Raw genomic sequence first — 22,068 nt, forward strand, 5'->3', positions numbered from 1 at the left:
ATTTTATCCTATAGCTGAAAATTATGAAGAATTTTCAATCCAAGCCTTATCTCAGATTGAAAAAATCCGAGTTGGGGACAGTGATCCGCAGAGGGACGTAAATGAGCCTGTCCCTGGCAGGGAGGCACCAGGCAGTGCATTCCTCTCCGTGTTTCCTTAAATAGGGCTGATATTTTCCCTCTAACCTCCATGTGATCTGACTCTGAGCTCGAACAGCCCCGGGGTGGCTGGAGAGGAGCCCCGGGGACTAAATCACCCCATGCTTAAAAAAAAAAAAAATCTGCAAAGACTTTGTGCTGCTGCCTAATGGGTAAGTGTCTCTTCTTGGGATGGTTGGGGACGTCCCGGCGAAGGGAACCGGCAGTGTCCTGGCCACCCTGGCACTGCCGAGATGTTTTTCCAAGTATAAAGATGAAGGGCTGTTAAATTTGGGGGTGCTGTGGTCTGTCCGTGCGGTGCAAGCTGGTGGGTGTGTTGCTGAGCCTGCTTCGGGCACGCTTTCAGGCTCTGCATCTGCTGTATAAATAAATTAAAAGTGGTTCCCGATAAAGGGAAAGCAGCAAGAAGACATAAAAGACGCTTTCCAGCACGGTTTCTGAGCACATGTGCACCGTTGGAGGGTTTTTGCTTTGGCAAGCGCACCCTAAGGCTTTGGTCCGTGCTTTGAAGGGTGGGGAGCGGATGCGGGGGGACGCCAGGTCGTGTACCAGCAAGGTTAGAGCAGGTTAGAGCCTGAGCTTTGGGGACGAAATGCCAGTTCCCACCAGGTGGGAAGGTTGACTCCTTCTCTTTTGGCCATCCCAGGAGTAGAGATGCCAACCTGAGATGTCAACACCCATGGTGCAGACTTACATGTAGGTGAGACAAACCTCGATGCCCAAGAGATGAACGTTAAAGCCCAAGCCCTGCTAGAGGGCAATTCATCCCTTCCTAAAATTAACATCTAAAAGAGATTAGAGCTTCTCTCCGCTGCTCCTCCTTCCTCCACCCATGCTGAGACCTTTTATATGTTCGATCTGCTGCAGGCAGCAAGGGGACGAGGAACAAGAAAGGCTGGAGAAGCTGCTGCCATGGCCTCCAGTTCATCTAGAGCAAGGGAAGGGGGAGGAGAAAGCACCCACCACACCGTCCTGCAGCATCGGCCAGATCCTGGGTGCCTGGGCTGTGACCCCACCGGCTGCGGAGTCGGCACAGCCCGATCCTGGCCGGAGCGAGGAAGGCTTGGAGATGCCGAGGTAGTTGACCACCGAAGCTGGCTCAGGAAAGGGAATTTCCAGCCAAAACTGCATTTGGAGCATTTAGAGGAGAAGCTGAAGCTCTTGGGTCTGGAAGGAGGCAGGGAAGAGAAGGAGCATCTCTGCTCCTGGCGCAAGAGGACGTTCGCCTTCAAGGGTGATGCAAAAGCATCTGGCTCCAGCCGTGATGGACCAAGGGCTCGTGGAGGTCCCACTACAGCCTACGTAGAGGAATCTGCCCAAGAGGACAAGGTCAGGTCCATGACCAAGCTTGGGTTATTCCTTGTCTGAAATTTTTCTGACCACCTTAAGGGACGCTGTAGTTTCTTTGAGCTTCTCAGGATCACAGGCTTCAAGCCAGCTGGAAGTTCTCTATAATTGTTTTTTCCACCAAGAAAATAAATAAATGGAAATAACTGGGGAGAGCTAGGAAAAAAAAAACCACAACAGACAACTCTCTTAGTTGGGCTAAAAAGATGAAAATATTAATTTTCAGACTAAACCCTTTGCCCCAAATCAGTCAACAGGTATTTTACAATTTATTTCATGTGAGAATGAAACTGGCTCCTCTGTCCTCCCATGTCGTCTCCATCCTCCTGCCCATGCTGCGATTTTTTTTTTCCCAAATGGCGGGGGGAGTGTTTCCAAGCATCCCATCTCTTCCAAACCATTTTTCTTCTTCCAGAAGCAAATACACAGTGACCTGGAGAAGCTCAAGAAACAAAGGGAAGAGATTTTGGAATTGAAAATAAGTGGAGAGAGGCGATGCCAGGACTATTTGGTAAGTAGCTGTTGCCATCACCCAGAAAAAACAGAGGTGTTGGACCGGTATGGTCCATGGTGTTGCCTTTTTATGTCCTGCAGACGCAGACAGAGGTCGAGAGACAGAAGATTGTGTCCGAATTTCAGCAGTTGCGCCGGTTTCTGAAGGAGCAGGAGCTTGTCCTCCTGGCCCGGCTGGGAGAGCTGGACAGAGAGCTGATGAGGAGGCAGGAGGAAGAGGAGACCAAGATGTCAGGGGAGATTTCGCTCCTCGACATCCTGATCTGCGAGATGGAGAAGATGCTTGAGCAACCTGCGAGCAGATTCCTGCAGGTTGGATGCTCTACTGGGCAAGATGGGAGAGGGTCTGCACACAGCATCGCCTCGGCTGGAGTCTTCCCCCAATTTTGGGATGGGAGACTGAGGCTTTTCTTTTTTTTTCTCTCTCTCTCTATTCCAGGATGCCCGAAGCACTGTGGACAGGTACGTGCTCTTCCACCACCCACGTCTCAGCGGTGGGGGAAGGCTCACAGGCAGCATCCCCATGGTTTCTGGAACAGAGATGGAAATTTTTGGCAGTTCAGGCAGGGCTTGAAGTGAGGCTTGGAGAGGTGTGGAGACAAAAAGGTGCCCCTGAACCCCAGTGTGGGGACACCATGAGAGAAAGCACCCTAAGACCGGAGGTCCTCTTGCCCATCCGGGCAACGGGGACCCAAGTGTCCTCCTGTACAGAGCTGGCTGGCATCTCTGAGCCTGGGACAGAGGGACGTTTTGGGGACAGCCAGCTCATCCACCATCCCCAAGTCACCCAGGGTGCAGGAGGAGGAGGGATGGTCCCGGCATCTTGTGCCATCATGACGAGTCCCATGTCTAAGGGGAAAGGTTTGCATCCAGGTGGGAGATGGGCAGCGCTCGGAGGATGATGGAGACCTTCTCCGACCTGGAGCGGAGGCTCCGTGTCATTTCTCGACAAAACGATGTCCTCAGAGAGACGCTGGGGAGATTTCAAGGTACTGTGGGGCATGACCGGCCTGATGGGGGGGTTATCCCCCCCGTTATGGGAGGGGGCAGCTCTGCCTGCTGCTGTTTTTCCTGTTTTCCCAGGAAAAACACGACAGGGGCAAGGGCGAGCAGGCTTACCAACTGGAGAGCGTGATGTCCAACCTTTGCTCTTCATCCCCTAGACATTTTGCCATCTAAACTGGAGAAAGAGCAAGGACCATCTCTAGGAGGAGATGGAAAAGGTGAGGCTCCTTGGAGGAGCAGCTGCAAGTAATTTTTAGCCGAAATAGTGCTTGAAATGGCTGGGAAATGATGAGTTGAGCTCACTTTGGGGTTCCTGAAGATACAAAGGAGCTCTGCCCAGTCCTCCAGCATGAGGCAAGGCTTTCCCAAGCAGGAGGACATGGAGATGTCTCTGCTCCCAGGCCCAGGAAATAGGCAGATGCGTGATGCTGGGGTTTGTCCCAGCTGGAGTAGGGTTTTTTGGGGGGTGATGTCCTCCTCCAACACCGCTTTCTTCTCCATCCCTGGCAGCATTCGTGACTTTGGATCCTGACACTGCCAACGCCCAGCTCCTCCTGTCCCGGGACCGGCGGGGGGTGAGATGGACGGATGCAGGGCAGGATTTGCCCACCACCCCCCAGCGATTCGATGCCTCCTGCTGCGTGCTGGGCTGCCGGGGCTTCACCGCAGGGAGACACGGCTGGGAGGTGGAGGTGGCCGGAGGAAGAACCTGGGCCCTGGGGGTGGCCCGAAGCTCCCTTCCGAGGAAGGGCTGGCTTGAGTTTCGGCCGGAGAAGGGGATCTGGGCGATGGGGCGGTGTGGGAATCGGTACCGCGCCTTCGCTTCCCCCATCACCACCTTCCCCGCCACTGGGGAAACTGGGAGGGTGCGGGTAGCTCTGGACTATGAAGGGGGGCAAGTGGCTTTTTACCTTGCCAAGCATCAGCCCCCCATCTTTACGTTCCAAAAAGCCTCGTTCGGTGGGGAGAGCATCTTCCCTTTCTTCTGGGTGGGGAGAGGCTCCCACCTCCGCCTCTGCCCGTGAGCTTTCCCTGCCCTCGCCCAGTCCAGCTTCGGAGTGCACCTTTTTCCTTTTTTTTTTTTTTTATGACGTTGCAAGAGAATCCCTTCTAGCAGAATTTGCTCAAAAAAAAACCAAACCACCCCAAAATCGGAATTTTCTTTCCTTGTTTAATGTTGGCCGGCAGCTCCTGGGGCTGTGGGAAGGGCCAAGCTCTGGGATGGCTCCAGGCAGGGAGTGGGATCATGTCCCCCTCTTTTCCCTAGGGAAAAGCGGGACTTTCCCCTTTTCCCTGCTCCGTCCGTCTTGGCGAGGATGTGCTGCAGCCCCTGCCAGAGAGCAGAGGGAGCTGGGGTGGAAATGCAGGAGCCCCACCATTCCTTAGAGCAAGCCACAGCATGGAGCAAGAAGAGGGGTGCAGGTATTTGCCCCCCAAAAAACCCCTAGGGGACCCGGGTGACAGCATCCCTCTCGGAGCAGATCGGGGAGCCTTTCCCCAGGCTGGAGCTGCCGTTGGTGGCAGAGCCCAAACTGGGGAACCTGCAAGGGGGGGGGGACACACATTTTAAATCGAGATTTAGCGATATTCGTCGCTGCTCCTCCGGGGTTTGATGTTGCAGCGGAGCCCGGGGAGGGGGCGGGATGGGACCCTGCGGGGACCGGGGACCGGGGGTGGCCGAGCCCGGCGGGGCACGGGAAGGGGCGGGGGACGGACAGGAAGGGGCTGGGGCTGCGGGAAGGGAGAACAAAGCGGAGCCGGGGCACTCGGAGCCGGTCCCGCTGCTGGGAGCCGCTCCCGGTGATGCCACCGCCGCGCAGGTAACGGCCTGGCTACCGGTGATGCCCGGGGCTGGCTACGGGACCCCCCCGCTGCACCGACCCGTGGGAGGGGGCTACGGGTCTTCCTTCTACCCCCCCGTTCCCCCCTTGCTCCTCCCGGACCCCCCCCCGGGCTGGGCTCCCCGAGACCCCTCTGGGTAGAGACGGGCTCACCCTGCGTCCCCCTCCCCAGGTCTGGGTGAGGCCCCCCCGGAGCTGGGTGTGACACCCCCGGCACCCCCGGAACCCATACCCTGCTATGGGGACAGCCCCTCGGACCCCCCCGCACCCCTTCTATCGGGTATGGCCCCCCCGCATGAGAATGGGACGTTGGGGACAGCAGGGGACAAGTCCTCCCCAGGGCTCTGAGGTCCCCAAGGTGACAGGGCACAGCTGGGATGTCCCGTCACTTGAAGCCCCCCCCTACCCCATCGTGTCCCCTTCTCCTCCGCCCCCCCGCAAGCTCCCGGCTGTCGGAGGGCTGGCAGGGACACTGCTGGGCTCCTCCTAGATGTCCAAAAATCACGACGAAGCTCTACGCGTTTTCCGTGAGCGTCCCCAGACGAACATCCTCCTTCTTTTTCCTTTCTTTTTCTCTTTTTTTTGTTTCCTAGGACTGATGGGCTGCTGCGTTTTACTCCGGAATAGACAAACGTCCTGAAACACCAAAAAAACCCCAAGAGATGGACACAGTGGAACTGGCTCAGGTGGACAACTCCTCAGGGTCTGGTTGGGGTTTTGCTCATTCCTTCAGCGACAACGGTCACGCGCAAGAAAATCAGCCCTTTTTGGGAAAGAAAACACTTATTTACGGGTGCAAAACCTCGCCTAGAGCTGTGCCCCAGCACAGGCTGCCGGGCAAGGCGCGGCCCCGGGAAAAGCCACCTTCACCACCTCCCATCCATGGGGCATGGGGAGGTTGATGGTTTCCCTTTGGTGTTTTGTCCTCGGGTCCTGCTTGGAGGTTTCTTTTCGGGTCCGTGAATCTCAGTCTCTCCCTGAGAGGTCCTTGTTTTTCTTCCCCAATGCCCCACGCTCTCCTCAGTTGCTTGGATGGGCTTGAGCATCTCTGCTTCTTCATCCCAGGACCTCTGGGGTCTTTGATTCTTCTCCCTCTTGAACGGTGGGGCTGTGGCTCTGGCCCCAGCTCCTGAAGGTCTTTTGCCGCTGCTGCAGGAGCCTGTGACCTTCGAGGAGGTGGCCGTGTATTTCACCGAGGAGCAGTGGGCCCTGCTGGACCCCGCGCAGAGGACTCTCTATGTCGACGTCATGCTGGAGAACTACGAGACCGTGATGTCTCTGGGTAAGGAGTCCTGTCCCTTCCAGTGCTGGAGCCAAGAGCTCCTGAAGCTTTGGCCTTTATGTTGCAGATGCTCTCAGTTTTTGGGTGGTTTGAGCTCTGCAGCACTCAGGAGTGAGACAGACCATCTCCTTGATGCTCCTCCTGGGAGACAGAGCAAGGAGGAACATTGAGGAAAAGCCCTTTTTTCTTCTCTTCTGTGTAATTTTCCAGTAGATGGAAATATCTGTCTTCCCCGCAGGGATCTTCTCCCTTTTCCTGGACTAGCTCCCTCCCAATGATTGGTTTTGGGCCAACATTCGATGTTTGCCCTCTGTGGGGTTTGGGTGGAGGACGCACGTTTGCCCAGGCATGTGGTGGTCTGGGTGACCATACCACCATCTCTCTCACCCTGTGTCCCTCAGGAAGTTCAAATTTCTTTAACTTTGCAAATACTCTGTAATTCTCAAGTCCCTCGTGCCGTTATCTCCTGATTTCGCCCTCTGGAACAGGTTTTCCCATGGCCAAGCCAGACTTGTTCACCCAGATGCAAGAGCGAGGAGAGTGCTGGGGCCCTGATCTTCAAGAAATGGAGAAAAAAGAAGCCCTGACCAGCAGACACGCAGGTGAGGATGGGGTGCCTGTGCTCGTGACCGCCTCCACCAGCGCACGCTGTTATATCCTACCAAACCCACACCAAGATTTTAGCCAAAGCGTGATGGATCCTCCTAGGAGATACAGCTCCACTGATCCTGGCTGGAAATCAGAATAAATTTCTTCTCCGTTGACTTCCCCTTCTTCCGTCCCTGGGGAACCACGGAAGCGGAGCTGCTGCACCCCCAGCCAATTTTCCTGCCTGGTTAATTAGCTTTTTCTGCCCCTTCCCCTTGATGTTATTTCTGCCCGGCCTGAGAAATAACCCGTCTGGCTTCTCTCTGCGTCACAACAGGGGGAAGATGGAAAATCAACAGCGGGACGGTTTGCAGAGGAGATGATGCCGACCACGGAGAAACCCCAACCCAAGAGGACCCTGCAGAAAGGCAACGCACCCGCACCGAGTCTGGACACGAGGATGACCGGAGCAGGGACTTAATTACACCCCTGAGAGACGACACGGGAGAGAAACCTTTCAAGTGCCTCGAGTGCGGGAGAAGCTTCATGCGGAGCTCAGACCTCATCGTCCACCAGCGAACCCACACGGGGGAAAAGCCCTACCAGTGCCCCGAGTGCGGGAGATGCTTCAACAGGAGCTCCAGCCTCGTGACGCACCAGAGGATGCACACCGGCGAGAAAATGTACGAGTGCCCCGAGTGCGGGAAAAGCTTCACGCGGAGCTCGACGTTGACATCCCACCAGAGAACCCACACGGGAGAAAAACCCTACCAGTGCTGCGAGTGCGGGAAGCGCTTCAGCAAAAGGTCGAACCTCATTAAACACCAGCGGCAACACACCGGAGAGAGACCGTATCGATGCCCCGACTGCGGGAAGAGCTTCATACAGAGCTCGGATCTCATTGTCCACCAACGAACCCATACGGGAGAAAAGCCCTACCAGTGCTCGGAGTGTGGGAAATGCTTCAGCGTGCGATCCAAGCTGATTCAACACCAGCGCGTGCACACGGGGGAGAAGCCGTACACGTGCAGCGAGTGTGGGAAGAGCTTTGGGCAGAGCTCGCACCTTTCTGTGCACCAGAAAACTCACAGAGGAGAGAAGTCGGTGCTCCGGGTGTGGAAGGTCATTCAGTGTGAGATCCTGCCTTGTTAAATATCGGAAGCTGCGCGTGGGACGCGGGTATATAGAATATCTGGGAGTACGTGCCTTGCATTTAACCGTGTCTTGAAGAACATTTTGTAGGTGCGTTTGCACCTTCGAAAGCTCGGAAAATCATTCAGTGAAAATGAAACTCCATGAGAAATGAGCTGGTCTGCATGCAAGCAGGACTATTAAATATTTCAGAGGGTGGGTGAAGGAGGAAATGCAGTGGCTCATCGCTGCGTGTAGGGTGGTTGGACTCACGAAGTGCAGCGGGCTTTGTACAACCTGCATGGATCTCGAAATAGGCCCCAGGAAAACCAGTTCTGTGGTGGTCCTCATCACGTTCCTCATGACGTTCGGCCGGTTGGCGCGTCTCTTCCCGTGTCTGAGCCCCTCCGAGTGATGCTGGTAGGGACCCAGGTTTTGGGTGAAGGAACCAAACACGGGGAAACAAAACAAGAAACCACAGCCCGTGCGTGACTTGGGGGCTGCAGAGGTGGAACAAACCGTTATGTTTCCTGTTGTTTTGCCGCAGGAAGCCTCGGGCAGGCAGCACCCTCGCCATGGTCTGAGGTGCAGCATGATGGAGGAGCAAAGTCCTTAGGGTGGACTAGCTCTCGTTACATCAGAAATGTCTTGGAAAGACTTTTCTGGAGCCATCCAAACCAGGATAATGAGTGGTGGGGACCTCCCTAGCAGACGTAGCCCCAGCCTCTCCCCAGTCTGGGGAGGGAAGGAGCCGTCCCAGTATGTCCAGGCGCTGGGAGCTGCGCTGCGAGGGTTAGAGGAGGAGGCACTTGCTATGGGTCGGAGGATGGACACAGTGTCCAAGGGCAAGAACCAAGACCTGGGGGAACATTTGGGTTTGTACCACGCGGCTGTTTGTTATTTTCCTCCCAGAAAGCACAAAAGGTCATTTCCTCCAGTAAAGATCTCCGCCTTTCTGGGGGTGTCTGTTGTCTCTTGCATCCGCGAACATCTCAAGATGTTTAACTCTACCATGCAGCGAGATGGAAGGGTTTTCACGGCACTGGTGAGACTACATCCGGGCACTGGGTCCAGTTTGGGGCTCTGCGGCGCAGGGAGCTCCGTGGCTGCTCAAACGGGGCTCCAGGGCTCCAAGCAGGATTACAGACACCCTAAAGTCCCATCTAGCCTAAATTATTCCCTTATTCTGTTCATAGTGACGTCAGGATGACTTCTAATGCTTTTAATCTCATGGGGTCCCTACCTCCCGTGGTGGTGGTGGTACGTGTGGTGCTGGCCTGCCTCCGGCCGCCATCCACGCGAAGAAGACGAGCCCAGGCTTTGCGTAGGTGACCTCGGTGAGTCCAAGTTCTATCGGACCGACCCACCACGTCGTGTCAAACCACCGTAGCGTGGACACCAGAAGCTGGGTGACACCAGCCCTGCTTGGGCGGTAACTTCTGTCCTCGTCCGAGGAGCGGGTGGGAAGAAACAGAGAAGGGCACAAAACCCCCCGGCTGCCGCTCAGCCACTAAATCCCTTCCGGAGAATATTAACGAGAGGGGGGAAAAAAATTAATTAAAAAGAAAAAAAGCCCCGAATCCCCTCCGGGGTTCTCGGTGGCCTCCGGAGCCTCCTTCCCCGGCTGTCCCCCAGCTTCAGGTCCCGGTCCCCGTCCCCTCCCCGGGTTTTTCCTCCGCGGATCTCCCGGGCTGCCGCGGCCGGGGATGCGCTGGGAGCCGGCGGCCGGGGCCGGTGCGCAGGAAGGGGCGGGAGCAGCGCGGAGCGGCCGCGGCTGCTGCGGGCAGAGCCGGGCAGAGCGGGGGGGGCCGCGGCCGGTAGGCGAGGGGCAGCAGCGGGAGCAGCACCGGGGGGCAGCACCGGGAGCGGCTGGGGGGGCAGCACCGGGGGCAGCAGCGGGAGCGGCTGGGGGCAGCACCGGGAGCGGCTGGGGGCAGCAGCGGGAGCAGCACCGGGGGCGGCTGGGGGCAGCAGCGGGGCTGGCCGGGGAAGCAGCACCGGGAGCGGCTGGGGGTGGGGGGCAGCACCGGGCGCGGCCGGGAGTAGCACGGGGGATGCGGAGGGACGGCCGGGACGGCACCGGGGAGGAGCGGGGACGGGCCGGGGGTGGCACCGGGACCGCGGAGGGCGGGCGGGGGCAGCAGCGGGGACGGTACCGGGAGCGGCCGGGGGGGTTGCAGCGGGGGCGCACGGGGGTGGCACGGGGGGATGCGGAGGGACGGCCGGGGGAGCAGCACCGGGAGCAGCTGGGGGGGCGATACCGGAGGCAGCAGGGGGTGGCACGGGGGGATGCGGAGGGGCGGCCGGGGGAGCACCGGGACCGTGGAGGGGCGAGCGGGAGCACCTCCGGGGGCCGGTGGGGTCGGTACCGGGGGCCACGGGGGGCTCTGCCCGCCATGCCTGGGTGCAAGGCCGAGGCTTGCTGGGTGCTTGCTGCCAGCGTGGCCCCTGCGAGTGACACCGCGGGCGAGGGGCCTCCGCTGATTTCAGCCCTTGGAGCAGGGGTTCCCTTTCCCAAAGCCACCTTGGATGGAGAGAGCTGAAGAGCTGCCGGACCCCGATCCCCAGGGGGGGAAAGAAGGGGAGACCCTGGGAGACCCCCTTGCAGGTGAGGAGCTCATTCCCATGGAAGGACCACCCGAGCCCCCTGCGCCCCCCGCTTTCACCCTCCCTCAAGCGATTGGGGTTGAGGGCGAAGAGGTGGCACAGCTCTGCTCTTGCCCTGCCTGTGCTTTTATTCACCATCCCCCACCGTGACGTGGTTTCCCTTCGAGAAATAAGACGTTGCTCTTGTTTGCGACCCACAGCAGGATGTGCCGCCAGAAGAACGAAGGAAGAGCCAAACCTGAAGCGAGAAAGTGCTGAGCGAGGGGGAGGGCACGGAATCGCAGCAGCGAAACGGGAAGGAAACGTTTTGGAGAGCCCTCGGCAAGAGGCGGCTCCTGAGAGCGAGACGGGGCCAGAAGGGGATAAACTCATCCCTCATGGAGGAAACCAAAAGGTCCTCAAAGAATCCAAAGCCCAGTACAGAAGCGCCACCAGGGAGAAGAAGTACACGTGCAACGAGTGTGGAAGAAGCTTTGGACAGAGCTCCAACCTGATCGTGCATCAGCGGATCCATACCGGAGAGAAACCTTATAAATGCCACGAATGCGGGAAGTGCTTCAGGCAGAGCTCAAACCTCATCGTCCACCAGAAGACTCACACGGGAGAAAAGCTCTATGAGTGCCCCAAGTGCCAGAAGTGCTTCCCAGACAGGTCGCTGCTCATCAGGCACAAGAGGGTCCACGTAGGAGAAAAACCTTTTAAATGCCAGCAGTGCGGGAAAAGCTTCATTCACCAATCGAGACTTCTTGTCCATGAGAAGGTGCACGTAGGAGAACAACTCTACCAGTGTCCCGAGTGTGGGAAATGCTTCAGGGACAAATCAAAGTTCCTCCAGCATCAGCGGCGGCACATGGGAGAGCGTCGCTACAAGTGCTACGAGTGCGGGGAGGAGTTTGGGCAGAGCTCGGATCTCAACCTGCACCAGAGGATCCACGTGGAGGAGAAGCTCTACCAGTGCTCCACGTGCGAGAAGTGCTTCAAGGACAGGTCCACCCTCATCAGGCATGAGACGGTGCACACGGGAGAGAAACCCTATAAATGCCACGAGTGCGGGAAGAGGTTCACCCGCAGCTCGGACATCATCGTCCATCAGCGGACGCACACGGGGGAGAAGCCCTTCCAGTGTCCCGAGTGTGGGAAGAGCTTCAGCCACCGGTCGAATCTTTTCCGACACCAGAGGATGCACACGGGGGAGAAGCCGTACAAGTGCGAAGAGTGTGGGAAGCGATTCGGGCAAAGCTCGGAGCTTATCGTCCACCAGCGGACCCATACCGGGGAGAAACCCTACCACTGCTCCGAGTGCGAGAAGTTCTTCAGGGGGAGGTCAACCCTCTTCAGGCACGAGAGGCTGCACACGGGGATCAAACCGTACGAATGCAGCGACTGCGGGAAAAGCTTCGGGCAGAGCGGGGACCTCATCGCACATCAGCGTTTCCATACGGGCGAGAAGCCCTACCAGTGCTCCCAGTGCAGAAAGTTCTTCAGCAACAGATCCAGCCTCGTGCGGCATCAGCGGCTGCACGCGGGAGAGAAGCCCTACAAGTGCCACGAGTGCGAGAAGAGCTTCGGGCAAAGCTCGGACCTCATCGCCCACCAGCGAACCCACACCGGAGAGAAGCCCTACCCCTGCCCGGTCTGTGGGAAGAGCTTCAGCAGGAGATCCAACCTCATCGTGCATCAGAGGGTGCACAGAGGGCTTTGCAAGTGCCAGAAATGTGGGAGAAGCTTCCAGCCCAACTCACATTTTGGCGTGACGGTGGGGAAGGACTCTCTCCAGTGCCCCCAGTGTGCGGAGGGTTTCCAGGAGGGGTCAAACCCCATCGAACACCAGAGATAACAGCGGGGAGAAACGGCTTTGTAAGCGCTCAGAGCAGGGAAGGAGTTTTGGGAAGAGTTGAGACGTCGTACATGAAAGAGAAAAAAAAATCAGCGCTTCTCCTAGGTAAAATTCTTCAGTTTTAAAGACTGCAAAAGTGGGAAAAAAACCCCCACCCATGCAAATGATCTAAAGTAGGCTGATCAGTAAATAATATACTTTTTTTTTTGCTAATTATTTCCTCTCATTATTGAGTTTGCCCAAATGGCTTGATGCGTTGGTCCACGATCCACTCACTCCCGTCACTCCCTAGTCAAACCTGTTTCAGGCTGTCCATCATCCCATCGTCTGTCTTTAAAGCCCTTCCTTAAATCCTTCAACATTTCCCAGGCTGGGTACCCATCACCACCCCAAAGACACTGTAGAAACCTGTCTTCCCCTGCACATCCTTCCCTCTCCCTCGTGTGTATGCAACCCCAATAAAAAAAGGCCCTCTGTTCCTAAGAAATACCACGTTTTCCTTGTATTTTTCTGCTAGCTAAATAGCTATGTATTAAATTTTTATTTGCTCCTGCGTGGCAGGGAGAAGTTACTGCTGTTAAAAAGCGAAGGAGGGAAAATTGCAAAGAGCTTCGTAAAAATGTTGGTGACCAGGGGACGGGAGCTGACTGTTTATAACCTAAGAGAAAACGGGGAGATCTTGGTGAAACCATGATTGCAGTGTCCGGGAACTAGCCTGGAGCTGGTCCTCGTCCCTTCCAGCTCTGCATCCTGGAGGAAAGCAGATTTTGGGGAAATCACACTTTCCCAACAGGTTTTTGGAGAGTCAGGTTTGGTTGGGTTTTTTTTGGAGGGAGTAGGAGGGGCTTTTCTTGTTCCTGAGCTGAGGTTGACCTTGGAAGCTGCTCAGATTTGGTTAGTGGAGCCGAAACAAGCCTTGGTGCAGGAAACTCCCAGCTAAAGCCTGACCACAACTGGGGAAACCGGTCTCTTTGGCCAGATGGTTTCTGCCTTGGTTTCCAGAAGAGCCCGCATCTGCTTGGCTTTGCTGTGCTAGACGCAGGCTCACAGGAATGACGAAGACCTGCAAGTCCCTTCCAGGACCTGGCATGAGAGAAGGTCTACAGCCATTGAGGTGCTCCAGGTATTTCACTAAAATCTTGGCTCTTTGGCTTTGTCTTCCTCTTCCCTTTCCTCCTCTGTGTGCAGTGGGACCTACCTCCCATTCCCTTTTATCTCCTTATCTCCCCCTTTCCTCCAAAGACTTACAGCTGCCCATGGTGGCCACCACAGCAAAGATCTGCGGGAGCACCATGGAAGTGGTGTCACCTCTGCTTGCTGGGGTGGTTGTTTCCACCTTTTACTTTGACGTAGCTGTCCTATAACTTTCTGACCTTAAATCAGCACTAACCTCTGATGTGTTTAGACCCCGGATGGTCCATTGGGGCAGTCGATATATCACTGACAGCCAAAACTGAGTATCTGAGCCAAAATTGTGGTACCGCAGTGCTTCTTTACTATAGAAAGATGGTTGTTTGGTTCCTCCCATGCTGTTCCCTGCATGGTTGGGTTAGAGTTGCGTTAATAACTGGCTGTGAACCAGTTGTCGTGGTGGTGAGGGTCATGTCACACAGAGTTTCTGAATGTGCATGACTGGATGGATGGTCCAGAAAAGGTTTATCTAGGATTTGGCTAGAGAAGTGAGAATATCACTATTGCTCCTTGGCCAAATTCAGGTTTGTGGCTACTTTTATTTGCCACTGTAGCTACCCTAGACCTTAAAGGGGTCTCCGGCAAGCCCAGGCACCTTCCCAGTAGGGATCTCCCCATCTCCTGGGCACCAGCTGACAAGGCGATGGGACCATCCCATCTAGTGATGGGTCACCTAGCCCAAAGCACGAGGACGGGGTGGTCCAACCACAGCCCTCATAGGTGTAGACGAGATACCATAATGGCAGGAGCATCAGCAGTGCCACACCAACGGTGTCACTCTGAGGCCGCCGATGTCCCCAGACTGTGTACAGTGGGCAAAGGTGCGTCACTGTATAATCTACACTTCTGTGTCAACTACATCCATCCTGCAGACCTTGGGTGGCCTCCAGAGGACCGGGATGGAGGCAGACACAGCGCAGGAGGATCGTCAGAGGTGTCAGAACAAGGTAACGTACCCCGGATGTCCTTTGCACCGTTTTACGGAGCATCACGGGATCTTAACTCACAGGAGGAGAACTGTTTCTGCTGGATGTGTGGCTCATCTGGACAACGCATGCGATCCCACTTCCCCAAGGACCATGGTGAGATAAAGACGGGACAGTCGCTGGCTGACGGTGACAAGAGCGGAGGCTCAGCTCGGAGCTGATCCAAGGACGGGGAAAGAAGGTAAAGGAGGTGCCTGGGGACCACGTTTCTATGATGGAAAGGACCATCAGAAGAGGGATGCATGGGAGCCACGCAGCGCATGCCAAGCCCATTCCATGTGCTCGCAATAATACACGTTATTTAGTAAACAGGTTCATGTTTTACTCCAAAACACATATACAGGTATTTTCCCCCCTGTCCTTGCTGACAGCAGCGTGGAACACAAAGATCCTGCACTTTCCATATGCCAGCAGCTGTTTTGTCTAGATTTTCTTCTAGAAGAAAAGCTTTCTTAAGAAAAGCTTTCTTCTAGAAGGCTTTTCCTTCTAGATCTAGGAAGGTCTGAGCTTTTTCTCCATCCTGTCTCTTTTTTCCCCAGGAATTTAATGTTTTTTCTCCTCTGCGTCACTGCTGATGCTGAGCGGGGCTGAGCACGGGGCAGCGTTGTCCTCCATCAAGACATCGTGATGGATTGAAGAAGCCGAGTTCTCCGAGAAGCTTTTCCCACGCTGCCGGCGTTTGCAGAGTCCATCCGCTCCATGCACTCGCTGGTGCACCATAAGGTTGGATTTCCTACCGAACCGCTTCCCGCACGCCGGGCACAGGTAGGGCTTCTCCCCGGTGTGGGTTCGCCGATGTGCGATGAGGTCCGTGCTCTGCCCGAAGCTCTTCCCGCACTCATGGCATTTGTAGGGCTTCTCGCCCGCGTGCTGTCGTTGATGCCGCACGAGGCTGGAGCTGTTGCTGAAGACCTTCCCGCACTCGGGGCACTTGTAGGGTTTTTCCCCCGTATGGAAACGCTGGTGGGCAACGAGGTCCCCGCTCAGCCCGAAGCTTTTCCCGCACTCGGGACACCGATACGGTCTCTCCCCCGTGTGCAACCTCTCGTGTCTCACGAGCGTGGAGCGACCCTTGAAGCGTTTCCCGCACTCCGAGCAGCAGTAGGGCTTTTCGCCGGTGTGGGTCCTTTGGTGGACAACCAGATCCGCCCTGTGGCCAAAGTTCTTCCCGCACTCTTGGCACGGGAAAGGCTTCTTGCCCGTGTGCCTCCTCTGATGGGTAAAAAGGTTCGACCGATGGTTGAAGCTTTTCCCGCACTCGGAGCAAGCGAAGGGCTTCTCCCCGGTGTGGATTCTCTGATGGACCGTAAGGTCCGATTTGCGGGTGAATCTCTTCCCGCACTCGAGACACTTGTAGGGCTTCTCCCCCGTGTGCAGCGCCTCGTGCCTGATGAGGGTCGACCGGTCTTTGAACCATTTCTCGCACCTGGGGCACTTGTAGACTTTTTCCCTCGCGTGCAGTTCCTGGTGCAGAGCGAGCTTCCCGCTCTGCCCGAACCTTTTCCCACACTGGCAGCATCTAAACGCTCTTTCCCCCGCGTGCGTTTGCTGATGCTCGAGGAAATCCAGGTCGTTCCCAAAGCTTTTCTTGCACTCGCGGCACCTCAAGGGCTTTTTCTCAGTGTGCAGCCGCTGATGCTTCGCGAGGTTCGATCTGTCGCTGAAGAACTTCTCGCACCCGCAGCATTTGTAAGGCTTTTCTCCGGTGTGTGTCCTTCGGTGCACAATGAGGTTTGAGCTCTGCCTGAAGCTTTTCCCGCACTCGGTGCATATATATTTCTTTTCTCGGGCGAGGGCTCTGTACGGGGCAGTGGGTTCCTTGAGGACTTTGCAGTTTCCTTCACGATGCACAAAGGTGCTTGAGTCCTTCCCTGGGTATCCTTGCAGCCCGTGGGCGTTTACACCCGCTTTGCTCTGCTGAAAACTCCCAGAAAAATTTCCTTCCGAGTTTACAGATGATGAGCTGCTCATTTCGGGGCGTTCCTGCTCAAGACTCTTCTCGTTCTCACTCTCCATCCCATGTCCTGCTGGGTTAGAAGTAAGTAATAACATCGCTTATGAATAGAAACACGGCGTGGCAGAAAGGGGGGAAAGACAGACGATAAAGCACCTCTTGGATGGGACCCTGGGGTGCAGCTCTCGCCTCTGCGAGGGTCTCCCGGGGTCTCCGGCTCCTCCCTCGGTTGGGGATCGCCTTCCCGTGCTCCTTCCCATCCCTCCATCCCCTCGGCTCAGTCTGGCTCCGGAGCGGCCATCCGAAGCTGCGGGTCACTGTCGCCCTTGGGGCAAAACTGCTTGTCTGAGGGGAGAGAAGAAATAAATACATGATAAATCCTTCTCATGCACGAGACGCTGCCACGTTACGACTCTCCACATCACTGTACCCACAGAGAAACAGCATTTGGGACAATTAAGCGGTGGATTTATCACGGTGGCAGGAAATCCTGGAATAATTCAACCCGGAGGGCACCCACGGACCATCCCCGTGCTCAAGGCAGAGCCGACACCATCGCTTTGCTCAGAGCCGTGGCCAGCTGAACATCTCCAAGGACGGAGACACACCACCCCCCCCCCCCCAGTAATCTGGGGGTCTCGCCACCCACACGATTATTTCTTTTTTTCCCCTTGCATAATTTTCCCTTGGTGAAAGTGGTGAAATTCACCCTTTGGTGAAAATTTTCCCTTCCATCACCTCTGCAACCCCCCCCCAGCCCCCCGGAGTGGTTGCAAACGGTGATGCCCCCTCCTTCGCCTTCTCTCCAGGCTGCAAAACCCCCATAAGAAGCCAGACACCCCCCCCCAAAAAAAAAAACAAACTAAAAACCAAAAAACCACCCTGGAAAGGGTTTAATTTTTTTGCAAGGGGAACTTTTCCCAACTCTCTGCCGGGCCGGGGTGAGCGGGACCGCCGGTGCTGAGCATCCCGGGACCGGTGCCGGATCCGGCCCCCTCCGCCCCCGCGCTCCCCCGGTACCTGCGGCCGCCCCGGGCCGGAGCGGGCAGCGATCGCCGGGCAGCTCCGGCTCCGCCTCGGTCCTTCCCTGCCCGTACCGGCAACCGCGCCGCGATGCTCCCGCCCCTTCCTGTCTGCCGGTCCCCGGGCGCCTGGGTCCCCCCCCACGGACGCCTGGGTCCCCTCCCTCAACGCCTGGGTCCCCCCACGGATGCCAGAGTCCCCCCCTTCGGACGCCTGGGTCCCCCCTCGGACGCCTGGGTCCCCCCTTGAACGCCTGGGTCCTCCACGGATGCCTGGGTCCCCCCTCGGATGCCTGGGTCCCCCCCTTGAATGCCTGGGTGTCCCCCCCGAATGCCTGGGTCCCCGCTCGGACGCCTGGGTCCCCCCTTGAACGCCTGGGTCCCCCACGGATGCCTGGGTCCCCGCTCGGATGCCTGGGTCCCCCCCTTGAACGCCTGGGTCCCCCCCCCGAATGCCTGGGTCCCCCCTCGGACGCCTGGGTCCCCTCCCTGAACGCCTGGGTCCCCCCCGGAACGCCTGGGTTCCCCCATGGAAGCCTGGGGCCCCCCACGGATGCCTGAGTCCCCCCCTTCAGACGCCTGGGTTCCCCCTCAGATGCCTGGGTGTCCCCCTGGACTCCTGGGTCCCCCACGGATCCCTGGGTTCCCCCCTGGACGCCTGGATTCCCCCTACGGATGCCTGAGCCCCCCTCAGATGCCTGGGTCCCCCCGAATGCCTGGGTCCCCCCATGGATGCCTGGGTCCCCCACGGATGCCTGAGTCCCCGCCTTCGGATGCCTGGGTTCCCCCTCAGACACCTGGGTTGCCCCCCAAACACCTGGATCCCCCGGACGCCTGGGTTTCCCCCATGGATGCCTGGATCCCCCCAGATGCGTGGGACACCCCCCCCCCGGATGCCTGGGTCCCCATCCCAGCTCGTTGCAACCCCCGCTGCTCTCAGTGTGGACCCCCGGGGTCGTGGGGGGTGGTTTTTAGAGGGGTTGGTGACCCCCCCACCTGGGACCACCCTACACCCACTGCCACGCAGCTCAGGACCACACGTGGCCTTAGCGGGACCTCGGCATCCCTCCTTGGTCACCCTCTTGCCGTCACGGAGCATCTACAGGGGGTTCCACCCCATCGTCTCACTGTGACCCACTGCCGGGTGGGGACATCACTAGGGCGTCCACGCAGGGCTCGGACCCCCCCCAAATCCTTCAAGCCCACTGGGGGGCCACCAGCCTGGTTCTGCCGGGCTCCATCTCAACCCCAGATGTTCCCCCAGCCCCCGGCTGCCCTCCCGGCTTGTCCCCCACCACACGGTCCTTCAGGATGGGTGGTGCTGGAGATGCTGGATGCCCACCACGGTCCAGGGGAACCATCCTGTGGGTACGGAGATGTAGGTGAGGGTCCCCTAATTTTGGGCACGGGCATGAAACTTTCGGACTGGTACCATCAGCGTGGCCTCTGGGCTATGCCACAGAGCAACTTCATGCCACCAGAAGTCGAATCTGGTTGCACGCTCCAGCCGTGGCACCAGTACTGAGGAAGTACTGGGACCAGTTTGGCCCCAGCACGATGAGAAGAGAGGCAGGGAGAGGCAGGCACGTGGGCACGGAGGGTGCCCGAGATGGGGAGAGTGGAGACCTGCGTCCCCAGACTGCCGTGTCCTCCCAGTAAAACCCAACAGCCCCAGCACGGAGCTCCCACTGGTGTTTCTCATGGTTTTATCCCACGTTTTTTTCTCACGTTTATCCCACCCACGGCACCAGCAGGGATGACTGACCTCCTGCAAGCAGCAATGATGACCCAGAGCACGCTAGCAAAGGAAAGAACCGGGTTATTTATTGAACATTTGATATAAACTGCCTCTGACAGCTTCCTTTGGGGACACCGATCCTTTCACGTCGTGCTCCTTTCACTGAAATCTCACGGTTTTCCCTCGGATGGGGTGGAGCGGACGCTCCCTCCACCCCCCCCAACATCCTCAGTGGAGGCCTTTTGATTTTCTCCACTATTAAAAACACCTACACCTTCCGGAGGGAAAACGCTCATTCCTCTAATATTCCTCTAGCAATACAAAATGTCCTAAGATTTGTATTTTAAGCGCAAATATCTAATACGAAAATAAAAATCTCCTTAGGAACAACCAACCCGTTTTTTTTTAAGTCGAGGTTTAATGCGTCGAGGCTGGACGTGCGATGGACACTTGGACAGGAGCAGGGACCGTGTCTCAGCTAACCTTAAAAAAATATAACAGCAAAATTCTGGAAAAAAAAGAGGGGATAGGCTGACAGAAGGGCTCTCACCAGGGAGCAAACACTTTGGATGAAGCTGCTGGAGGAGCAAAGCGAGGACTATTAAACGATCTACACGAGGAATTAGGAGGAATTAGCCTTTTTCTGCCACTGATGAATCCACGCTGTAGTGTTTAACTCTTTTCTTCCCCTGAGTAATCTCCGATAACACACACACCCCCACACACAAAAAGTTAAATCTCACACGGGAGGATGTCCCACGCTGCTCTCGTTTCTTCTCGTCTTGCGTGATCTTGGTGCCAAGCCAAGCCAAGCCAAGCCAAGCCAAGCCGTTTCTCCTCCTCCAGGCACTTGAGAGGTCTTTTCTCCTCTGTGTCACCTCTGCCGGTCAAGGAGGCCTGATGCCTCCTCGAGGGGCTTTGCACACTCAGAGCACGGGGACGAGCCGTCTCCCCTGCCCACGCTCCCGGGAGCATCAGTGCTGGCGTCTTCCTCCGAGCTCTTCCCACATTTGGAGCGTTCTCCGGTTCTCCGTCCTCTGTGTCCCCGCTGATGGACGATGAGGCTGGATTTCCTGGTGAACCTCTTCCCGCACTCGGCGCAGGGGTAGGGCTTCTCGCCCGTGTGGGTTCGCTGGTGGGCGATGAGGTCCGAGCTCTGCCCGAAGCTCTTCCCGCACTCGTGGCATTTGTAAGGCTTCTCCCCTGAATGCCATTTCTGGTGTTTAACGAGGCTGGATTTATTGCAGAAGAACTTCCCGCACTCGGAGCAGTGGTAGGGCTTCTCCCCTGTGTGGAAGCGTTGGTGGGTGATAAGGTCCCCGCTCTGGCCGAAGCTCTTCCCGCACTCAGAGCACTCGTAGGGTTTCTCCCCCGTGTGCAACCGCTCGTGCCTGAAGAGTCCATACCTCCCCCGGAAGGATTTGTCGCACTGGGAGCACTGGTAGGGCTTCTCCTCCGTGTGCGTTCGCTGATGGATGGTGAGCTCCGATCGCCGGGCGAAGGTTTTCCCGCACTCGCGGCAGGTGAAGGGTTTCTCCCCCGTGTGTACGATCTGATGGGTGAAGAGGTTGGACCGTTGGCTGAACCTCTTCCCGCACTGGGAGCACTCAAAGGGCTTCTCCCCCGTGTGAATCCGCTGATGGACGATGATGTCCGAGCTGCGGGTGAACCTCTTCCCGCACTCCAGACACTTGTAGGGTTTCTCCCCCGTGTGCACTCTCTCGTGCCTGATGAGGGTGGACCTGTCCTTGAAGAACTTCTCGCACGTCGAGCACTGGTAGGGCTTTTCCGCCATGTGGCTTTTCTGATGGGAACTAAGGTCCGAGCTCTTCCCAAACTCCTTTCCGCACTCTTGGCATTTAAAAGTCTTTCCACCTCTGTGCAACCTCTGATGGCAAATGAGCTCTGACCTGTCCTGGAAGCATTTCTTGCAGTAGGAACATTCGTAGAGACTTTCTTCTGCAAAGAGCTCCCGATCCCCCTCACCACGGGCGAATTCGTCCGTCTGCTCCATCCCCGGACATCCCTCCATCCCCCGGTCGCTCTCACAAGCTCTCCCATGGTTATTCTCTTCAGACTTTACCATCGTTTCACCCACTTTGGCTCCATCAGGACATCCCTGCTCCAGGCAGCATCCTTCATCCTCCCTCCGCATCCCGTCTCCTGCGGGGTTAGATGGAGATGAAGTTACGTTTTGCCCCGGGGTGGAACGGTACCTGATACATCGGCGACTGTTTCGAGGGACCGGCGAGGAGTCGCGGATGGAGGACGACCGCGGAGGAATGATTTCCAAAGGACCACCCCACCGGTACGATCCTCGCCCGTTGGCGGGGCGAAACGAAGGCAATGCCTGGTGGCTCCTCTCCCACAGCCCAATTTCTCACCTGTCTGGATGCTGCCCATCTCCTCTCTCCCCGTGGGACCCGGTGCCACCGTCTCTCCCCCTTCTTCCATCCAGAGGCTGATTTGGGGCTGGAAAGCCCTGTTTCGGGGGGCTGATTTGGGGCTGGAAAGCCCTGTTTCGGGGGGCAGACACACCGCCGTCAGCACTCCCTTCCCCGGGAGCCCTACGGCCAAATCGCGGGTGGGACACCCGCTCCCCCCCGGGGCTGGGGGATTATTTTCCACCTCCCTCTCGCTTTCAACGCCGTCTTCCCCCCCACCCAAAATCCCGCAGCCCCACTGAGCGACTCTTTCTCCTCTCCGTGGGGCGAGCGATGCTGTGGGTCACCGGACCCCGGGGCTGGGGGATGCGGTCCTGTCCCCCCCAGCTCTACCTGCGGTCCCCGGGATGCTGAGCCCAGCTCAGCCCGCAGCAGCCACGGCCACTCCGCGTTGCTGGCCGGCTTGCTGTGCGGAGGCACAGGA

General features: G+C 57.3%; 3 protein-coding genes across 10 annotated transcripts in view; 2 read left to right on the plus strand and 1 right to left on the minus strand.

Annotated features, from left to right (window-relative positions):
• The first annotated feature begins 1,046 nt into the window (after nucleotides 1–1,046).
• LOC140644877 (E3 ubiquitin-protein ligase TRIM7-like) lies at nucleotides 1,047–4,073 on the plus strand. The gene is made up of 7 exons (XM_072848043.1): nucleotides 1,047–1,487; nucleotides 1,921–2,016; nucleotides 2,100–2,330; nucleotides 2,458–2,480; nucleotides 2,892–3,007; nucleotides 3,182–3,241; nucleotides 3,534–4,073. The coding sequence occupies exons 1-7, from the start codon at nucleotides 1,071–1,073 to the stop codon at nucleotides 4,046–4,048; spliced, it is 1,458 nt and encodes a 485-aa protein (XP_072704144.1). The 5' UTR covers nucleotides 1,047–1,070; the 3' UTR covers nucleotides 4,049–4,073.
• A 1,484-nt stretch (nucleotides 4,074–5,557) lies between these two features.
• Nucleotides 5,558–12,796, plus strand: LOC140644818 (uncharacterized). 5 transcript variants are annotated; one of them, XM_072847928.1, is made up of 5 exons: nucleotides 5,558–5,819; nucleotides 6,020–6,146; nucleotides 6,635–6,748; nucleotides 7,072–7,838; nucleotides 10,918–12,796. In XM_072847928.1, the coding sequence occupies exons 1-5, from the start codon at nucleotides 5,754–5,756 to the stop codon at nucleotides 12,307–12,309; spliced, it is 2,466 nt and encodes an 821-aa protein (XP_072704029.1). In that variant the 5' UTR covers nucleotides 5,558–5,753; the 3' UTR covers nucleotides 12,310–12,796. The 5 variants fall into 5 exon arrangements, with proteins under 5 accessions (XP_072704029.1, XP_072704026.1, XP_072704028.1 ...); XM_072847925.1 differs by lacking the exons at nucleotides 5,558–5,819; nucleotides 6,020–6,146; nucleotides 6,635–6,748; nucleotides 7,072–7,838 and adding exons at nucleotides 7,962–8,910; nucleotides 9,062–9,202; nucleotides 10,356–10,473 and having other exon boundaries at nucleotides 10,673–12,796; XM_072847927.1 differs by lacking the exons at nucleotides 5,558–5,819; nucleotides 6,020–6,146; nucleotides 6,635–6,748; nucleotides 7,072–7,838 and adding exons at nucleotides 7,962–8,910; nucleotides 9,062–9,202; nucleotides 10,368–10,473 and having other exon boundaries at nucleotides 10,673–12,796.
• A 2,004-nt stretch (nucleotides 12,797–14,800) lies between these two features.
• Nucleotides 14,801–22,068, minus strand: part of LOC140644806 (uncharacterized) — a 297,384-nt gene continuing 290,116 nt past the window's right edge. Inside the window, exons 1-3 of one of the 4 annotated variants that reach the window (XM_072847877.1) lie at nucleotides 17,461–17,560; nucleotides 16,597–16,785; nucleotides 14,801–16,510 (exon numbers count right to left, since the gene is read on the minus strand). In XM_072847877.1, coding sequence (XP_072703978.1) covers nucleotides 15,030–16,510; nucleotides 16,597–16,708 — 1,593 coding nt within the window. In that variant the 5' untranslated portion in view covers nucleotides 16,709–16,785; nucleotides 17,461–17,560 and the 3' untranslated portion in view covers nucleotides 14,801–15,029. Of the gene's footprint in view, nucleotides 16,514–16,596; nucleotides 16,786–17,460; nucleotides 17,561–19,282; nucleotides 21,364–21,584; nucleotides 21,717–21,977; nucleotides 22,059–22,068 lie in introns of those variants that run through there. The other 3 variants (XM_072847876.1, XM_072847879.1, XM_072847880.1) reach the window with 3 other exon arrangements.

The sequence above is a fragment of the Ciconia boyciana genome, chromosome 29 (assembly GCF_034638445.1).
Source record: "Ciconia boyciana chromosome 29, ASM3463844v1, whole genome shotgun sequence".
Lineage (NCBI taxonomy): Eukaryota > Metazoa > Chordata > Aves > Ciconiiformes > Ciconiidae > Ciconia > Ciconia boyciana.